The sequence below is a fragment of the Physeter macrocephalus genome, chromosome 6 (assembly GCF_002837175.3).
Source record: "Physeter macrocephalus isolate SW-GA chromosome 6, ASM283717v5, whole genome shotgun sequence".
Classification (NCBI taxonomy): Eukaryota; Metazoa; Chordata; class Mammalia; order Artiodactyla; family Physeteridae; genus Physeter; species Physeter macrocephalus.
This window is the reverse complement of record NC_041219.1, coordinates 49,374,364-49,391,923: the sequence shown is the minus strand read 5'-3', so window position 1 is coordinate 49,391,923 and position 17,560 is coordinate 49,374,364. Positions and strand designations below refer to the sequence as shown.

Below are 17,560 nucleotides of genomic sequence, written 5' to 3'. Positions count from 1 at the left end.
AGAGAAATTAAGGAAACAGTCCCATTCACCATTGCAACAAAAAGAATAAAATACCTAGGAATAAACCTACCTGAGGAGGTGAAAGACCTGTACTCAGAAAACTACAAAACATATATACAATGGAATATTACTCAGCTATAAAGAGGAATGAAATTGGGTCATTTGTAGAGACATTGATGGACTAGAGGCTGTCATACCAGAGTGAAGTAAGTCAGAAAGAGAAAAACAAATATCGTATGTTAACGTGTATATGTGGAATCTATAAAAATGGTACTGATGAACTGGTTTGCAAGACAGAAATAGAGACACAGATTTAGAGAACAAAAGTATGGACACCAAGGGGAGAAAGAGGCGGGTGGTGGTGGTGGTGGGATGAATTGGGAGATTGGGCTTGACATATATGCACTAATATGTATAAAATAGATAACTAATAAGAACCTGCTATATAAAAAATAAATAAATTTTTAAAAAAATCTCTGGAGATTTCCCTGGTGGCGCAGTGGTTAAGAATCCACCTGCCAATGCAGGGGACACACGTTCGATCCCTGGTCCGGGAAGATCCCACATGCCGCGGAACAACTAAGCCCATTGAGCCTTCGCTCTAGAGCCTGCGCTCTAGAGCCTGTGAGCCACAACTGCTGAGCCTGCGTGCCACAACTGCTGAAGCCCGCGTGCCTAGAGCCTATGCTCCGCAACAAGAGAAGCCCCCGCAATGAGAAGCCCATGCACCTCAGTGAAGAGTAGCCCCTGATCGCCGCTGCTAGAGAAAGCCCGCGCGCAGCAATGAAGACCCAACGCAGCCCAAAAATTAAAAAAAACAGAATGTCACTTGTATTAAAGTATTTGACAGTCAGAATAGACATCTGTACTACAAAATTGAAATTAAAAAAAATTTTTTTAATAAAAATAAACAAAATCTGATCCTCGTGTTTTTAAAAACCTCCCAGGAGCAGATGCAGTCGCTACGGGTCACTATGCAAGAACGTCCCTGGAAGATGAAGAGGTCTTTCAGCAGAAGCACGTTAGGAGGCCAGAAGGGCTTTTCAGAAATCGATTTGAAATTAGAAATGGTGAGTAAAAGTGCCTGGGCCAGAGCTTAATTATTTGTGAATGAAGTAAAATATTTTGAAGAATGACAGTGAGTTGTTTGAGCACACCTGCGCGACTTCTCTCCGTGTGTTCCAAACTAGTTCGTTTACTCAGCTATAAAGAGGAATGAAATTGGGTCATTTGTAGAGACATTGATGGACTAGAGGCTGTCATACAGAGTGAAGTTAAGTCAGAAAGAGAAAAACAAATATCGTATGTTAACGCGTATATGTGGAATCTATAAAAATGGTACTGATGAACTGGTTTGCAAGACAGAAGTAGAGACACAACTTGAGATTGAGGTGTACTTTAGTGTGACATGAGTGCTGGGACCTGACATGGCACAGGCCTGGCAGCCAGGCTTGTAACTATGCTTACGAAGATTACATATATAAATTAGCTGATCAGTGTCAAAGCGAGCAAAGTTCCATGTGCCTAGAAAATGCCAGGCAGTCACCTGGAAAGCTGCTGGCTTGTCCTGGTGTACATCTGCGTGTAGAACAGAGGAATTTGCATTATTATTAAGTGAAAGACAAGATGGGGCTCGGAGCCATGTTTCTGCTGGCAGTTTCCACTGCTGCAGGCCCGTGAGGGAGTTGGCATTTCTCCGCGTCTGGCCTGCCCTGGCCGCCTCACGCCCACCGCCTCCCTCCCCGCGCCCCTCTTGGCCGTGCCAGCATGCGGGTTCTCTGGTTCTGTTTCTCAGATGAGGAAACTGAAGCTTGGCTGCACTCGCCACCCGGGGTGCCTCGGGTTGGGGGGCTGGATCCCAGCTGGGTCTGTGCAGCTCCGCCGTCCCTGGTCGTTGCACCGTCCTGCGTGTCATCCGGCCCTATCCACCCTGTTTTCCTTCTCTCTCCTCCCCCACCTCACAGCAGCCGAGGCCAGAGATAACCTTACCGGCAGGGCCCAGACAGGGACGCCGCCTACCTGATGTTGGAAAGGCCTCTCGCTGCTGCCTGCAGGGCCCTGAGTCGTCTGTGTTCCCTGTGGGGACGTGTGTGTGTGTGTGTCTGTGTGTGTGTGTGTGTGTCTGTGTCTGTGTGTCTGTGTCTGTGTGTGTTTGTGTGTGTGTCTGTGTGTGTGTGTGTGTGTCTGTGTGAGAACAGAGGAATTTGCATTATTATTAAGTGAAAGACAAGATGGGGCTCGGAGCCATGTTTCTGCTGGCAGTTTCCACTGCTGCAGGCCCGTGAGGGAGTTGGCATTTCTCCGCGTCTGGCCTGCCCTGGCCGCCTCACGCCCACCGCCTCCCTCCCCGCGCCCCTCTTGGCCGTGCCAGCATGCGGGTTCTCTGGTTCTGTTTCTCAGATGAGGAAACTGAAGCTTGGCTGCACTCGCCACCCGGGGTGCCTCGGGTTGGGGGGCTGGATCCCAGCTGGGTCTGTGCAGCTCCGCCGTCCCTGGTCGTTGCACCGTCCTGCGTGTCATCCGGCCCGATCCACCCTGTTTTCCTTCTCTCTCCTCCTTCCCCACCTCACAGTAGCCGAGGCCAGAGATAACCTTACTGGCAGGGCCCAGACAGGGACACCGCCTACCTGATGTTGGAAAGGCCTCTCGCTGCTGCCTGCAGGGCGCTGGGTCGTCTGTGTTCCCTGTGGGGACGTGTGTGTGTGTGTGTGTGTGTGTGTGTGTTTGTGTGTCTGTGTGTGTGTGTCTGTGTGTGTGTGTCTGTGTGTGTTTGTGTGTGTGTCTGTGTGTGTGTGTGTCTGTGTGTGTCTGTGTGCCTGTGTGTGTCTGTCTGTGGGGGGGGGCGGGGCTGACGTGTGGGGAGAGGTGGCCACTTCCCTCCCCGGGTGCTGCCTTCGCACTCCTGGGCGACCCTCACCGGGAAACCCTCCACGTCAGGAGGACACGGCTTTGACTGCCCAGCCCTGCCGCCTGGGGACCCCATGGTGGAATTTGCCCAGTGAACGTAGGTCTGAGGGGCCTGAGTAGATGAAGGATTTGTTTCCATGTCACATAGCCATCCCCGCTTACCTTCTAGAAAATGTGGCGCCTTACAGAGCTTTCTGGGCCTTTTTGACAGGCTGAAGGCACTCAGACCTCCGACTGCGTTGGCGTGTGCTTTGTTCTGTGTAGCTATTTTAATAATACCACAGTGTCTTTGTTCTCTGTGTGCGTTTTAGGCACCTAGAGATTTTTATTTTGCTCTGACTCAGTTGCCCTGGAGACCTGGTCTTGGGCCTCCTGGCCTGGGTCCCTGGGGAGAGTGCACAGTGGCAGCGGAGTCCAGCCTGCGCTCCGGATCCCTGGCCCTGGGCCAGGCTAGATGTCCTCACCCATCCCCGTGGCAGGTGGCACCACGGCCGACCCGGAGGAGCGAAGGTGTGAATGAGGCTCCAGGCACAGGCAGACCATCGCCTAGCAGGCATCCCTCTCCGTGGTTTAGGGTTCCTGCTTCCTTTCTTAAAAATCATAGATTTTGAGTTTGTTTTAAACTAACCCAGAACTTTGAGAAATTGCAAATTGCTCCCCGTATTCTGAGGCTTTTATATGCACTTAGACTGTTTTAGTTTTGAAACAAAAAAGAGCCTTTGGCAAATGAGTCTGCCTACCTGATGACTGGTTGACTGAACTTGGTTTTTCACTTTCACTTGATTTTTTTGTTTTGTACATAAAAAGTGATGGAATAGAAACCAGGCGATTGAGCTCAGTTTCCAGCTCTGTGCTTCTCTCCCTGCACCATTGTGGGCAGTCACTTTAATTATCTGAGCCTCAGTTTCCTCATCTGAAAATGGGGATGATTCTATGAGAATCAAATTTGAGGTCACGGGTAGAAAATATTAGCTACACAGAGAGCGTGTTACACACGTGACTGGGCTGAGCTGCACGCTGCCGTTGGGCTGTTTGTGCCCTTGGCACGGGTGTGAGCTGTGGGTGTGACTTGCCGAGGCTTTGCTTCGCCCTGGATGTGAGTCACGTGGAGAGAATCCGGAACACTGGTGTCACGTTCAGTTTCCTCCGTTGGTCATTGAGCTGCAGAGTGGGGGGACCCAGCGTTTGCGGTCCTGGCAGGTCTGTAACACCAGGCAGCAGCGAGGGACCCGGAGACGGAGCCGGGCCTTGTTTTCTGAACCGCATCCCGTGGCCGGGGCCAGTCACAGCTCTGCACTGTTGCTGTCCAGCCGGGACCGGGTGTTCACAGTGAACAGAACGTTAGAGAAACTGCAGAGGAGGAGCTGACGGAGGTCAGCTCGAACCATAAAAAAAGCCCACGGCGACCAATTGGGGAGTACGTTTAGAAGCCGGGTGCCGCTGGGGGGCGTGGTTGGCGTCCACTGTGGGACCTGGGAGGTGAGCAGGGTCCCTGAGAGCAGCCCCGGTGCAAACACATCCTGTGGTTATTAGGAAACAGCACAGCTGACACCATTTCAGCGGGATTTTCTGTACGTTATCTCGTCCAGTTTTCCCAGATGTGGCTGAGCTTGTTTTGTTCTTAATACTTCCTAACATTTCTGTCATGTGATGTTTAACCTTTGCAGATACAGTCTAACATATGAACTGGAATAAATGGCCGTATCACATAAACTCTACCTTATGCGTATTTTTTTCAATAGTAGATCAATTAGGGGTGAGAATTTTTCTTACCTTAACCACGGCAGTTCTCTTTTCTGGAAGTCTTCTATTGAGTATTGATCTTTGTTTCTGCCAGACCGGGGGTAATCTATCACAGTAAACAGAAGGACATTATTAAAGGCAAAGTATGATTATTTTTATTCCTGCAACATCTTTTGTTCTTTACTCTTGGCAGTGGTAAAACTTCTCCAAGCAGCTGACAGCTTTAAAGACCAGACCTTCTTTCTCAGCCAGGTTTCCCAGGATGCCCTGAGGAGAACCCTCTTCCCCCTGGGGGGATTAACGAAAGATTTTGTAAAGAAAATAGCTGCTGAGAATAGACTTCATCATGTGCTTCAGAAAAAAGAGGTAGGATTGAGGGGTGTGCGTGCTCCCAGCCTGGGGTCCTGCACCACCTCCCCTGCCCGGGATCTGGCATCGGGCGAGGAGCCCGTCATGCACACAGAGGGAGGGGCTGGGCCCTTCAGAAAGCAGCAGAGAAGGGGCCTCTCCCTCCCGGCCGTGCCTCGGCCCCCCTCGGCAGCTCTTCTGGCAGCTAGGCGGCTGGCTGGGCTGCTGTCGGCTCAGCTGCCAGGTGAGAGCAAGACGGTGAGGACCGGGCCCCGAGAGCCCCGTCGGCACACAGGTCTCTGTTTCCGTCCGCGCGTCAGCACAGCCTCTTCAGGTGTCTCCTTTGCGCCAGGCACTGCACCACTGGCCTCTGAGGACGTGGGGAGGAGCGCAGTTCCATCCCTGCCTTCAGGGAGCTTACGTCAAGGGGGCAGACAGACAGACCTACTGTTGTAAACTCAGAAGGTGTCCCTGAGAGAAGGTGTAGGGTCCGGTGAGAGAAACTGCCACGGGCTCTGATCTAGATTCGGGGGCAGAGACAGACGCCAGGAAAGGCCTCCAAGGAAAGTCTGTTTGTCCTCAGGCCTCAGGGTGAATGGGGTTTAGCGTCACGTAGACGGTCGGGGAAGAGCCTGTGCAAAGGCCCCAAGCCTGGCGCAGTGGTGGAGTTGAGGTGGGGCCAGTGTGGTGGGCGCTTGGTGCTAGAGGGTGGGGTGCAATATGGGAGGGGTCCCGGCGGGCTCGGCAGACCCTGGGGTGGTCAGTCTAAGCAGGCTGTTTCGGGTCGAGGTGGCCTTAGCTGCAGCCGCTGCTTCACGTCTGCCCTGGGGACGGGCACAGCTATGCTTTTGTCAGCAAGTCGCTGTCCCCAGGGAAGCCAGCCCTGTGCCCATGCCGCCACCCGTACCATCTCTGCTCTTGTCTCCACCTGTTCGGTTTCTGGGGTGACTGGTAGGAACTGAGGGAGCCGCCCTCGTAGGACCCGCGTTCTAGGGGGACACAGGCCAGCGCGTAAGCGAGGAGGCCGAACGATGAGCGCGGGACGGCGAGCCTGTTCCCGCTAGGCCTTCCCGCGTGCTAGGCACGTCCCCTGGAGGAAAGGCTCTCCTTCCTCGGGCCCTCCCGCGATGCTTCACCTCGTGGCCTGCCTGTACTTCCTGCTTCTGCTCTGGTCCCTGTCTCTGCCCTGAGACTCACCGACAGTGGCCTGAGGGCTTAAGCAGCTTTAGTTTTCTTTCCTGGGCGGCTGGTCTGAGGGTCTGCAGTGCGGGGCCAGACCCTGCTGGGGGTGGAGGTGGCACCGCTTACTCAGCTGCCAAGGTCCATGTCTGGGGCCTGAAATAAGCCCCTGAGGTCTTGTGGCTGTGACTGGTGTGTGTGGTGCTGGAGAAGGGAAGCCAGGCCCCTGGCCCGGGGGTGGGGCGGCTCGGGGCACGTGAGGCCCCGAGAGGCCCCGTGTGCCCCCCCGCCCCTGCCCAGGCTCTCCAGGTGGAGTGCAGGACCCCACCCGGCTGTTCGTCTCACAGTCGGCCTTCCTTTCATTTCAGAGCATGGGCGTCTGTTTCATTGGTAAAAGAAATTTTGAAAATTTCCTCCTTCAGGTGAGTGGTTTTTGATGCAAAAGGATGGGGCCACGTTTCTGCTCTGGACCTGGATCCATTAGTAACGAAACGTTTGTTTTCCAGTATTTACAGCCTCGACCTGGTAAATTTATTTCTATAGAAGACAATAAAGTTCTGGGAATGCATAAAGGTGAGATGCAACCCTGGGCTGCTTTTCATCCTGAGCTCCTTGGGGCGTGGGGCAAGTTTGAGCTCTGGGAATTTAGACGAGATGCTTCCAGTCCCTCAGGGACGGTTGTGGGTGGCGCCAGGGAAGGTGGGAGTGGCTCTGACTGGGTGTTTGCGATTCGAGATGTGGGCTCCTTTTCAGCATCGCAGCCGATGACAAAGGGTGCCGTCTGGTTCAGAAGCCTCACTCTCTGAGTTATGTATTAAGTCCCCGTGAATAGACTTATTTTTTCATTACATATAGAGAAAACTCCAGACTACAGAAAAACTCCACTGGAGGGAAGGAGTTAGGTTGACTTCAGAGCACGAGTTTCATGATTTCGGACGCCGGGAAGAGTTGGGACCAGAAGGTGGCCCTCCTGGCCGGAGTGCTGCACCCCAGGTGCCGCTCCCTCATTTGCAGACGCTGCTGGGGGTCGGGGCACCCTGAGCTGCCCTGAGCCGGCGTGGGGAGGACGGGTCAGGCGCGAGAGTTCACAGCCCAGGTGGGAGGACAGAGGCGGGCTTGGTCAACGGTGGGGCTGTGCCCTTGGGGGCCTGATGACAGATGAGGCTTGGTCCAGCGTGGGTCTGACCTGCCGGAAGGACGAGGGCTGGGGCTCAGACATGGACACTCCCAAGGGGCTTGTTCCTTGGAGCCCCTCACCTCTGTTTGGGCCGGACGGCTTCCCCTTCCTGGTGCTGTTGGAGGGAGCAGGTCTCAGACGTCACGGGCTCCCAGAGAGCTGAGTGTTCCTGAGGGAGGACGTGCCGGCCCTGCTGGGGACAGCTTGCAGGGCGCTCGCAGCCTGTCCCGGCGGGAGGCTGCCAGGGCTCGCAGGGGAGCCCAGCTCCGTTGCCTGGCTTGCAGAAGTGGAGCGCTGAGCTAGGCGCGCTGGTTCCCCCGCGGGGCGGGGGGCTGGGGGAGGCGTGGCCTAGCCGGCCGGCCTTGTGGTGTTTGTGGTGGGGGTGAGGGTGCACGGAGAAACCGGGGCAGCCTGGTGTCCTGGCCCCGAGGCGGTTAGTACACGGGGGCTCGGCAAGAGGGGCTCGTGGCTGCAGGCGGGGCACTTGGCCCACGTTCTAAAGGAGCGGTCCCTGCTCCTGGTGGGTCAGGGGGCCGCACAGCTGGAACGGCTCCTCGTGGGGTGGGAGGTACAGCCTAAGCCAGGCTGCCCAGGTGGTCCGCAGGGGGAGCCTCCTGCCTGCTGCCTCCCAGCCTCCTCCCCGTCCCGAGGGTGGGACGTTTGAGATGGGGCCCCTCCCACCTCACTGAGGAACTGTTTCCACAGGTTGGTTCCTGTATACTTTGGGCCAGAGAGCCAAAATAGGTGGCTTACGGGAGCCCTGGTACGTGGTGGAGAAGGACAGCAGCAGGGGTGACGTGCTCGTGGTGAGTCGGGCGGTGAGGTGACGGAGGCCTGGTTATGGCCGAGCCCACGGTGCCGAGCCCGGCCCGGCGAGGGGTCTGCAGGGCAGCTGCCATCGGAAGCATCCTTGCCTTGCCTCTGCACCCTCCTGGGGCTGCCCTAGGTACCAGGAGGGTTTTGTTTAAGGTGCTTACTAGGCTCTTCCCGTATGCTGGTCACATTATTAGTCATCACATCAATCCCTGTAAATGGATGTTTTCCTCCGACTTTACAAGACTCAAAGATTAAGTAACATGGGAGGGTCCCTTGGAGAGGAGGTGGCTCAGTGCCCGGGGTGGGGCCTGCACACAGAGGGCTCCAGCAATTCACTGTTGAACAGAGGGGGTGCAGAGCCGGGACCAACCTAGGCCGTCTGCCGCAGTGGGGCTCCGGGCCACTGGGACCCAGGACCGTGTCCCCAGGCTCTAGAGCGGGACTTCACGAAGGGGGCGTGTTTGCCCTGCTCCACTCCCTGGGACATTTGGCAGGGTCTGGGGACATTTTCCGTGTCATGGCACGGGGGAGGGAGGAGGGGAGCCGGTGCTGCTGGTGTCTAGGGGGTGAAGCCAGGGAACCCCGTCCCCTACGCAGTGATCCGGCCCCAAATCTCAGCAGCGCCGAGGTTGAGCATCCTGGCTCTGAGGGCGCTCTGTCCCGGAGCTGGGGGACCCTCCCTTAGACGCGGGCGGAGGGGCCAGCAGGCCTCTGGGACATCACGGCCCAGAAGAGCCCTGGGTGCAAGGACCTGGATGGTGATTCTGGTCCAGCATGAGTTAAAGGGGCTTTAGTGTAAAGTTTAGCTGTCTCTTTTGCTTTGAGAAAGGACATCCACCGACACTTGTCCCCTCTGTGGGTCTCCTTATCTACTTAGAGCCCAAGGGCCCAGGACTTGACGCCCTTGGTCCTGCCTCAGGGGAGGCCTGCTAAATCCTAGGAGGCCAGGTGCGTGGAGGCCTAGGAGGCCTGTCCCAGCCACTTGGGGCTTGGTGGGATCCCTGTGGCGACGTGGCTACCGCGTGTGCCTCTGGCACTGGGCCGCCGCCGGGTTGTGGCGGGGGCAGGGTGAACTTCCAGGAGGAGAGGTCATGGGGTCAGATCGCACGCTCCTCTGCTGTTTGCTGAGCGTGACCGTGACGAGTGACTTTCCCTCTCGTGCCTCAGTTTCCTCATCTGCAAAGTGGGGTAGAAAGGCTCGAGGGATAAGCGGTGGATTTCAGTGAGTGTTTACTGTTATGATCATTATTAGTGAAGTGCAGCGAGGGGGCTTTGGGGCAGGACCCTCCACCGAGGGCTCCAGGGTGTCACGTCCTCGCGTTCCGCTCCGCAGGCCCCCCGGACAGACCACCCGGCCCTGTACAGGGACCTGCTGCGGACCGGCCGCGTGCACTGGGTGGCTGAGGAGCCGCCCGCAGCCCTGGTCCGCGACAAGATGATGGAGTGCCACTTCCGGTTCCGCCACCAGATGGCGCTAGGTGACTGAGCGGGGATCCCCGGGTGAGGCCAGAGTTAGGACAGGCGATTCGACCTGGGCCGGGACCCCCACTGTTCAGATTGTATAACGTGCAGGCAGGCCTCCTTGCTTAGCCTCCTTTGTCCGTGACACAGGGTCGGTCTCTGGAAGAGGGCAGGTTGCCGGGGCGGGTGGAATTGAGGGGCCTGGGTGGGCGGCGCTGAGCCCCTCTGGCTGTTGCCCCGAGCTTCCTTCGTCCTCGCTGCCTGCTCCTTCCTCCCCGGGGGCCCAAGGCCTAGGGCTGAGCGCACGTGGCAAGGCCAGCGCCCCCTCCAAGGGTCCTTCTCTCCCCCCAGTGCCCTGCGTGCTGACCCTCAATCAAGACGGCACTGTGTGGGTGACGGCCGTGAAGGCTGTGCGGGCTCTCGCCCTGGGACAGGTGAGTGGGGGGTACGCCGGCTGGCAGGCGGGTTGGGCTCTCAGCCCCAAGTCTGCGCCTGCTTTTGCCCCGGAACCCGGCCCTCCTCAGCACCTGCTCGGCCGCGCAGAGGAGCAGGCTTCGTGCTCTGGAAGGACGGCACTTCCTCCTGACCGGAGCAGCTGGTCTCCGGGGGGTGCTGAGGAGCAGAGGGGCTGCAGTGCTCGGCTCACACAGCCCGCGAGGGTGGGCGCACAGCCAGCCCTGCAACCGTGAGGCCTGGCTCTTGCGCGGCTGGTGGGAGCGCCCTAGTGGGAGCGCCGGCTGCCCTGCCCTGGCCCGCCTCTGGTCTGGGCCCCGGGGACAAGGACAGAAGAGGGAGAGGCAGAGCATTGCCCCTCCCCAGCCCCAGGTCCGGGCTCCTGGCTGCACTGTGGGCACCCGGACGCCGGGTGGCACTGCAGGTGACACGGCCTCTCTCCTCTGCAGTTCGCTGTGTTCTACAAAGGGGGCGAGTGCCTGGGCAGTGGAAAGATCCTGCGCCTGGGGCCGTCCGCCTACACACTCCTGAAGGGCAGGAGCAGACCCAGTGTGGCCGTGGAGGGCTCCAGCAACGGCCCGGGTGACAGCCCGGGCCGGGGGCCCACGCTCTGACAGAGGCCGAGCGGCTGCTGCGGAGCTCACGGGAGGAGACGTGGAGGAGCGGAGCCGGGGGCAGGGCCGCCGGGGGCTCGGCCACTGCTGCCCGCACCTGCCGCCCCAGTCCTGGCCCGGCCGGCCAAGCTTCCGGGCCGCTTCAGAGCCGTGGGGAGCCCGTTCTTCTCTGCTCGCTGGCCGGCGGGTCTGTCCCAAGTGCCCCATGGGTGGGGCTCCTCTTTCGCACCCCCTAGAGGGCTTCCCCTCCGGGGGCACGCGGAGGGGACCTGTTGGGGGGGATGGATGGGCTGCAGGGGCAGTACCCAATAAAAACTCTGTCCGGGGTGTGGATTCTGATGGCTTCCAGTGGGGTACGGCCTGGGTGGGCCGTCTCGGGGGGCTCCACGGCACTGGCCACGTGTGGGGAGGCGGGTGTGTGTGCTGCACGGGAGAGCGATGGAATCCCCCCCTTCCTCCGCCGCCGTTCACGGCTGTGCCCAGCCTCACCTGTGGCCGAGGACGTGTGACGGGCCTCGAGCTGAGTCCCCGCCTGCAGGGTGTCTGAGGGGGACAGTGTGGCCTTGAGGCCACTCTGAGGGGCGGCAGCCCTGCCCCCAGTCCAGGCAGCTGCACAGGAGCCTCCCCTCCCCCCGCAGAGTGCCCGGCACCCCGGCCAGTCACGTGGAGAGCTGAAGGGTAGCTTATAAACAAGGGAAGTTTATTTCTCACGGTTGTGGAGCTTGGAAGTCTGAGGTCAGGGTGCCGGCTCCGACGGGGGAGGGTCCTCCTTGCGGGTGGCCGGTGGCCGTCTTCTCGCTGTGTCTTCGCGTGGTGGAAGGGGCAGGGGTCTTTCTGGGACCCCACCCCCACCCCCGGCCGCGCTGCGCAGCTTGTGGGATCTCCGTTCCCCCACCAGGGACCGAACCCGGGCCCTCGGCAGTGAAAGCGCTGAATCCTAACCACTGGACTGCCAGGGAGCTCCCTGAGGCCTCTGAAGCACACCTGTCCGCTTCGTGAGGGCCCCACCCTCAAGACCCAATGGCCGCCACCACATCAGGGCTAGGGTTTCAACCTGCGCCCTTCGGGACACACACCATAGAGCACGTGCGCGTTTTGTGCAGCGCTGAGTGGCAGATGAGAGCACCTTTGGAGCTGGCTTTGGCCAGGGGCATCTTGGGGTGGCCGTCGTCCTGCCGCGGGCAGTTGAAAGGCCCCCTGGGGAGCCACCGCAGGACTTGGAGGCGGGAGGTTTGGAGATGCTCCGCCGGCCTCCCCTGGGGGCGCGGTCAGCTGGGTCAGGCGGGGGTTGGCCCTTCCGGGGAGGGTGCACACTGCATGCCCCAGTGCCTCCAGCTTCCCCGCCTTGGCGCGGGTTAGTGCTCTGTCCCGGCCCCGGTGGGCCCCAGGGTCCCTGGTGCTCTGTTCAGGGGCCCAGCCACCTGCTCCGGGTGCCAGGATGGACGAGCCTCGGGCTCTCCCTCTCACTGACCTCAGACCCAGCCCTTGCTTGCGCTCCAAGCCAGGCTCCCGTGGAGGCTAGAGGTGTGGCTCCCGTCTCCTGTGGGTCAGACGGTTCTAGAGCAGAGGCAGCGCGGCACGTTCCTGCAGGTGCTGTGCTGATGTGGAGCAGCTCCGGGGGATCACGTGGACCCCAAGGCTCAGAAGCCCCTTGGGCCGAGGGGCAGAACTGCAGGGCCAGCCCTGGGTCAAGTCACCCGGGACGGAGCCCCTGTCCCCAGGAAGGTCACACAGGGGAGGGGCTTGAAGTGGGAGACGGGTACCTGGGCTCCAGAATGTGCAGGGCCTGCGGCCACAGTGAGGACACGGCTTCCTTCTGAACGGGAGGGGAGGCCTGAAGAGGGTTTTGAGCAAAGGATCTCTCTGGCCTGTGTGAGGTACAGATGGGAGGGGACAGGAGAGGGCCAGGTGGGCTGTGGAGGGTTGGACGAGAAGGGGGTCCAGATGCCCTTGGCTCTCTAGCGGGTCGAGATGGACCGTTCTCGAGCACCGAGTGGTTGCCCTCCTGCAGAGCCAGGCTCTGCCACCCGGGGCCGAGGGAGGAGGTCGGGAGTCCGGGAACGGGCACCACACTTGGGACTTGCCCCGGGTCTGCGCAGGGGCTGCCGCCTGCCGGGGGGACCAGCCTCAAGCCTGGCACCGCGGCCCTGCCGGCCTGGGGCAGGGGCACGCGGTGGGCTGGGCCCGACAGCCGGCCGAGTGTGACCCTGCGTCAGGGTGCCCGAGAGCTGCGCCCACCGCTCCCCGCAACCCCGGCTCAGCGGTGCCCAGTCCTGGGGTGGCGCAGATGCCCACTCTGCGGTGGGGGCTGGTGAGGGGCGGGGGACTGGATCTGGGCTGTGCCCTGGGAAGTGGGCTCTCTAGGGACTGAGGGTTCCGGCCCCGCCCCACCGGGGGCACTCGCGTCCTCCCTCCAGGCAGTTCTGACCCGAGCTGCAGCCCCTCCCGTTCCCCCTCCTCCTGTTTCCGGGCCCCACCCTGGCTCCCTCCTAGCCAAGGCCCCACCCAGCAGGGCGCGTCCCCAGGGTGGGGCGTGGGCCGGAGCAGACACGCCGCGCTTCCCACCCCGCCCCTGGCTTCCAAGACCATCTCCGTGATCCCAGTGAAGGAACAGGCCCTGTGGGCTGGAGGCGGAGGGCTGGGCGGCTGCCGCAGCCCCGACTCAGGTGCGCTCCAGCGGGGCTGGACCTGGGAGGTGGTGTGCTGCCCCGGCCGGGAGGCTGACCACAGCCTGGCAGCTGCTTTCCACGTCGTGCTGGGCGGAGGGGACCGGACGGGACAGCAGTGCCCCGGGGACGCCCAGCCCAGCATGGAAGCCGGGGCTGAGACAGCGCCTTTGTTCTGCCAGCTCCCAGGGCAGTGTGGAGGGTCCCTGGGCTCCGGTTTCCCGGGACCCCCTGCCCTGGGCCTGGGGCTCTTGCCCGGAACCGAGGGCTGAGCTGCGGCCCCGTCTGGGGAGCCGCCACAGCGGGAGGAGGGGTGGGTGGAGGTAGTCGGCATGGACACAGGGCAGCAGAGGGGAGGCCGCCCTTCTAGCCTCTGGACGGCTCTCCCCGTCCTGCCAGCCCGACGCCAGGCCTCCAGCCAGGTCGGCCAGTGGAGGCAGGAGGAGGGAACACAAGGCTGCCGCTGCCCCCGGGTCACCAGGCCTCACCCTTGGCTGCGCCCGTGGCAGCCTCTGGGCCGCAGTACCACCTTCTCTGTGGGGGCGCAGCTGACCGACTCTGGGAGGCCTCTGGGCAGTGCCTCAGAGACTCAGGTGCGGCTGTTGGCCAGGGCGCACCACTGGGCCGAGTTCGTGGCCTGGGCCTCTGGCCTCCCCCAGACTCCAGGGCTGCACTCCCAGGTGACCTTCAGAGGGGCTGGGGCTGAGAAGTGGGTGGGCTTCCCCTCCGTCTTTCCCACACAGGTGCCCCGCTGCCAGGGCCCGGTCACTCGCACACCGTCGATAAGTAGAGCAGGGGCCAGAGCCGGATGCTTTCACGCACGCACGGACTCCCGGCCTTTGATGTAAACAAGAGCTCCCCGCCTCCGCCCCGCCCCGCTCTCCTCTCCCCACACCACTTCCGGGGTAATCTCAGCAGACAGACCCTAGAACCGGGCCTGTGCTTCGCTCCTAGAAGGCTCGGGTCGGGGTCAACCCCCGGGGCCTGTCTTCTGCCCGCGTCCCCGGGCTCCAGCTGCCTTGGTTGCCCATGTCCCCGGAAGCCTTCGCAAGCCCCCGACCTCCCTGCACCCCCAGCGTCTACAGGGAGGGAGCCTGGAGTGAGGCCACAGCCGTGAAGTGAGGGAGCACTTACTCTCACGGCTGGGACGGGGGAGGCTTGGATGCTTTTGTGGCCTGGACGGCGTTCAGATGTTCGGTGTTCACGTCCGTGTTCCTGTCTCGATCCCGCGGGTCCTGGAGTGGCCTTGGCTAGAGGTTGGTATGGAGTGCAATTATTTATGTCCACGGGAGGCCACCCAGGCCCAGCGGATGCACCTGCTCCCTTCAGCCGGGGGCTGCTCTCCTCATACGTGTCCCCCTTAAGCAGCACTTTTGGCTTGAGATGGTGGTATTCTATCACGTTCATGGCCAGGCAGTCTTGACAGGTGAATGTTAGCAGGGGAGCAGAACCTGAGAGTGACCTTTGGGGGTGGGGCGTTCATGGGTGGTTTTCCTCTTTTTTTCTCCCAGGCTTGACCCAAGGGTGGCCCCAGCCTCTGGAGCTGTGTGACCAGCACTGGGCAAGGACTCCAAGAGAGGCCTGGGAAGGGGGGGCCCTGTGGGGCTGAAGAGTGTGTGGGATCCCCCCCGCCACTGTCTTCTCTTTGCTCGCACCGATTTTCCCCAAAGGCAGCCCCAGGTGGGTGGAAGGGAGGCAGTGCAGGCAGCTAGAACCCCGGAAGAAACCCATCTTTTTGCATAGAGGAACCAAGAAAAGGGGCGCCAGGAGTAACAGCGTGTGAGTCAAATCCCAGAGAGGAGAGAGCGCCGGCGGACTAGACCCCTCGCTTTCCATATACACTGACAGGCGCTGGCTCACCGAGTTGGAACAGACCCAAAGCAGCACGTGAAAGGCTTTGAGGGCAGAACGGACATAAACCACCCCAAGTCCTAGACTAACCGAGTGGCAGGTGTACAGAGTGGACCCAGGGCAGCACAGCAAAGTCACAGCCACAGAAGGAGACAGAACTTGTGGTCCGAACCTAATGGGGTTGACTGCCTTCTAAAACAAACAACTGACATCTGCCATCGGATTTTAACAGGACCCTGAGGCTCAGGACATAACATTCCAAAATGTCAATCAAGGATTCAGTTTGAAATTAGCCAGTATACAAAGAACCAGGAAACACCAAGAGAAAAGAAAACGGATTGCGGCCCCAAGATGACCCAGATGCCCAAATTACCAAAGAATTTAAAGCACCTGTTATAATCATGCTCTATGAGGTAAAGGTAAACACTCTTGAAATTCACGGAAAACTAGTGGAAATTTTAGAACTTAAAATTACAATATTTTAAGTTAAAAAAAAAAATCACTGAATAGGCTCAATAGCAGAACGGAGATGACAGAGGAAAGAATCAGTCATCTTGAAAACTGATCACTAGAAATGATCTAATCTGAAGAACAGAGAGAAAAAAAGAGTGGAAACAGATGAACAAAGCCTCAGGAACCAGTTGTGTTCACTGGCGTCCCAGAAGGACAGGAAAAAGAGATTGGTGCAGGAAAAAAATTTTGAAGTGCGAGGTGCAAGAGTCTGGATGAGCAGGAAATGAATAGAAGGTTCCGGAATGGCTCGTGCTCCCCTGGGCTTGTCAGCATCCTGTACATGGTCCCTTTTCCAGGGCTGCCTTAGGGAGGGGCAGGAACAGGGATGCAGGGGTGGGGGGAAAACCAGACAGCCAGAAGTACAAATTCAAAAACATCTTAATTTATTGTAGACTCTTTCCTCATTTGTGTTGCAATTCCAGTGTTCGGAACATTAATAAATACACGTTTGTTTAAAAAAACAAAAAACCTCCAGTGTCTAGTAGCTCTCAAAGTCTTAAGTCACAAAAATAGGTTTACATTTTTCCTGTCTTAATAAAACTGACAGTTGTTTTTTTGGTAACAGTTCTGATCAAATGAAAAAACTAAATACGTCTCAAGGGACAAAGTCCAGTTGCAGAAGAATATGGGATAATACAAAAGTGAAGTGTTCAGACTCAAAAATATTTCCACTTTTTTTTTTTTTAACTTAGAAAATGTCTCCTCAATGGTAAACATTTGAAGGTACTATTATTTTGTATCTTGAAAAGGCCACTCCCCTGCTAAGGCACATTTATAATTCATTCAAGTGTGAGGGCTTTGGGATCTCATTTCATTTTTGTATGAAGCCTGTGGTCTTAGACCTGAGCATCAGGTATGTTTTCCTCTCAGCCATTAACAATCCTCGCATTTTCATCAAAATAATACAGTATGGACATCTTTGCATTTTACTCGGTTTTCATCATATTTTATGGTTTCTCGTATTTGGAGGCAGCTGTGCTGACCAATTATTTGGGCATCCGATTGAGGAACAAAAGAAACACTGAAATAAGACGTGTCTGAATAATTCTGGGCCCCGTTCCACAGCCCCTCAGGCCACGCTGTGCCGACTGCCCACAGAGGGACGGTCACAGCCGGTCCTTGGTGTGAGTTTCCAAAAAACAGCTTGGTAACCATTGAACAGTGTGGCTGAGGCTTTGTCCCTTCTCACAATTGGCCATTTGAAGCAAAATGAAGTAATTGGTCAGACTCTGGGGGTGAGACCCCCGCCTGCCTGGAGCTCCTCGGAGTCTAAAAGAGCTAGAAAATTGGCAGGAAGGAATGTGACATCCTGGAAGACCTCATACCTCCGTCTGAATCGGGAACGTGTGAACATTTTGCAGCCCCGCCGAGAACAGGAGCAGAGAGACAAAGGAGTTCCCCACCTGCAGTACCGCTGACCGGGAAGGGGGCCAGGGAGGCCCTGCGGGGCTCAGAGTGGGGCCCACCCCAGCGAAGGGGGCGGGGGTGACCAGCGTGTCGGTCGCGGCCGTGTGCACCTGCACCCCACGCTCAGCAGAGCTCCCGAGGCCGGTCCAGCCCCAGACGGCCCTGTCTCGGAGCCACACCCGTCCAGGCAGATGGGAGCTGAGGGCAAGCGTCGCAAATGCCAATGTGCTGCGCGTCCAGGCGGCCACGTGTGATGCCCACGGGCTCCTGCCTCTGGGCCGGAAGCAGCACCGGAACCTCTGTCCAGCAGCACTCCCTACACACCAGCCCCTCTGCTTTGCTGGGACACCAGTTGCTGGCTGCATGCCAGACTCCAGGCTGGCTGTGCAATCTTCCTGACGTCAGAGAGAGAGATCATCCCACGG

The 17,560-nt window shown here is 58.7% G+C and overlaps 1 protein-coding gene across 1 annotated transcript; it reads left to right on the top strand.

Annotated features, from left to right (window-relative positions):
• The first annotated feature begins 950 nt into the window (after window positions 1-950).
• On the top strand, window positions 951-11,019 carry LOC102985429 (mitochondrial tRNA-specific 2-thiouridylase 1). Its single transcript, XM_028490728.1, has 8 exons — window positions 951-1,070; window positions 4,903-5,016; window positions 6,546-6,599; window positions 6,684-6,750; window positions 8,060-8,160; window positions 9,504-9,648; window positions 9,983-10,065; window positions 10,534-11,019. The coding sequence occupies exons 1-8, from the start codon at window positions 954-956 to the stop codon at window positions 10,696-10,698; spliced, it is 846 nt and encodes a 281-aa protein (XP_028346529.1). The 5' UTR covers window positions 951-953; the 3' UTR covers window positions 10,699-11,019.
• Window positions 11,020-17,560: the final 6,541 nt, after the last annotated feature.

What these genes read in the sequence shown, in the direction of transcription:
- LOC102985429 (XM_028490728.1), top strand. Translation starts at nt 954, where the DNA reads ATGCAGTCGCTACGGGTCACTATGCAAGAACGTCCCTGGAAGATGAAG. An exon ending in GCAGGGGTGACGTGCTCGTG is followed by an intron (nt 8,161 to 9,503) that starts GTGAGTCGGGCG and finishes TCCGCTCCGCAG; the next exon opens with GCCCCCCGGACAGACCACCC. An exon ending in GGGCTCTCGCCCTGGGACAG is followed by an intron (nt 10,066 to 10,533) that starts GTGAGTGGGGGG and finishes TCTCCTCTGCAG; the next exon opens with TTCGCTGTGTTCTACAAAGG.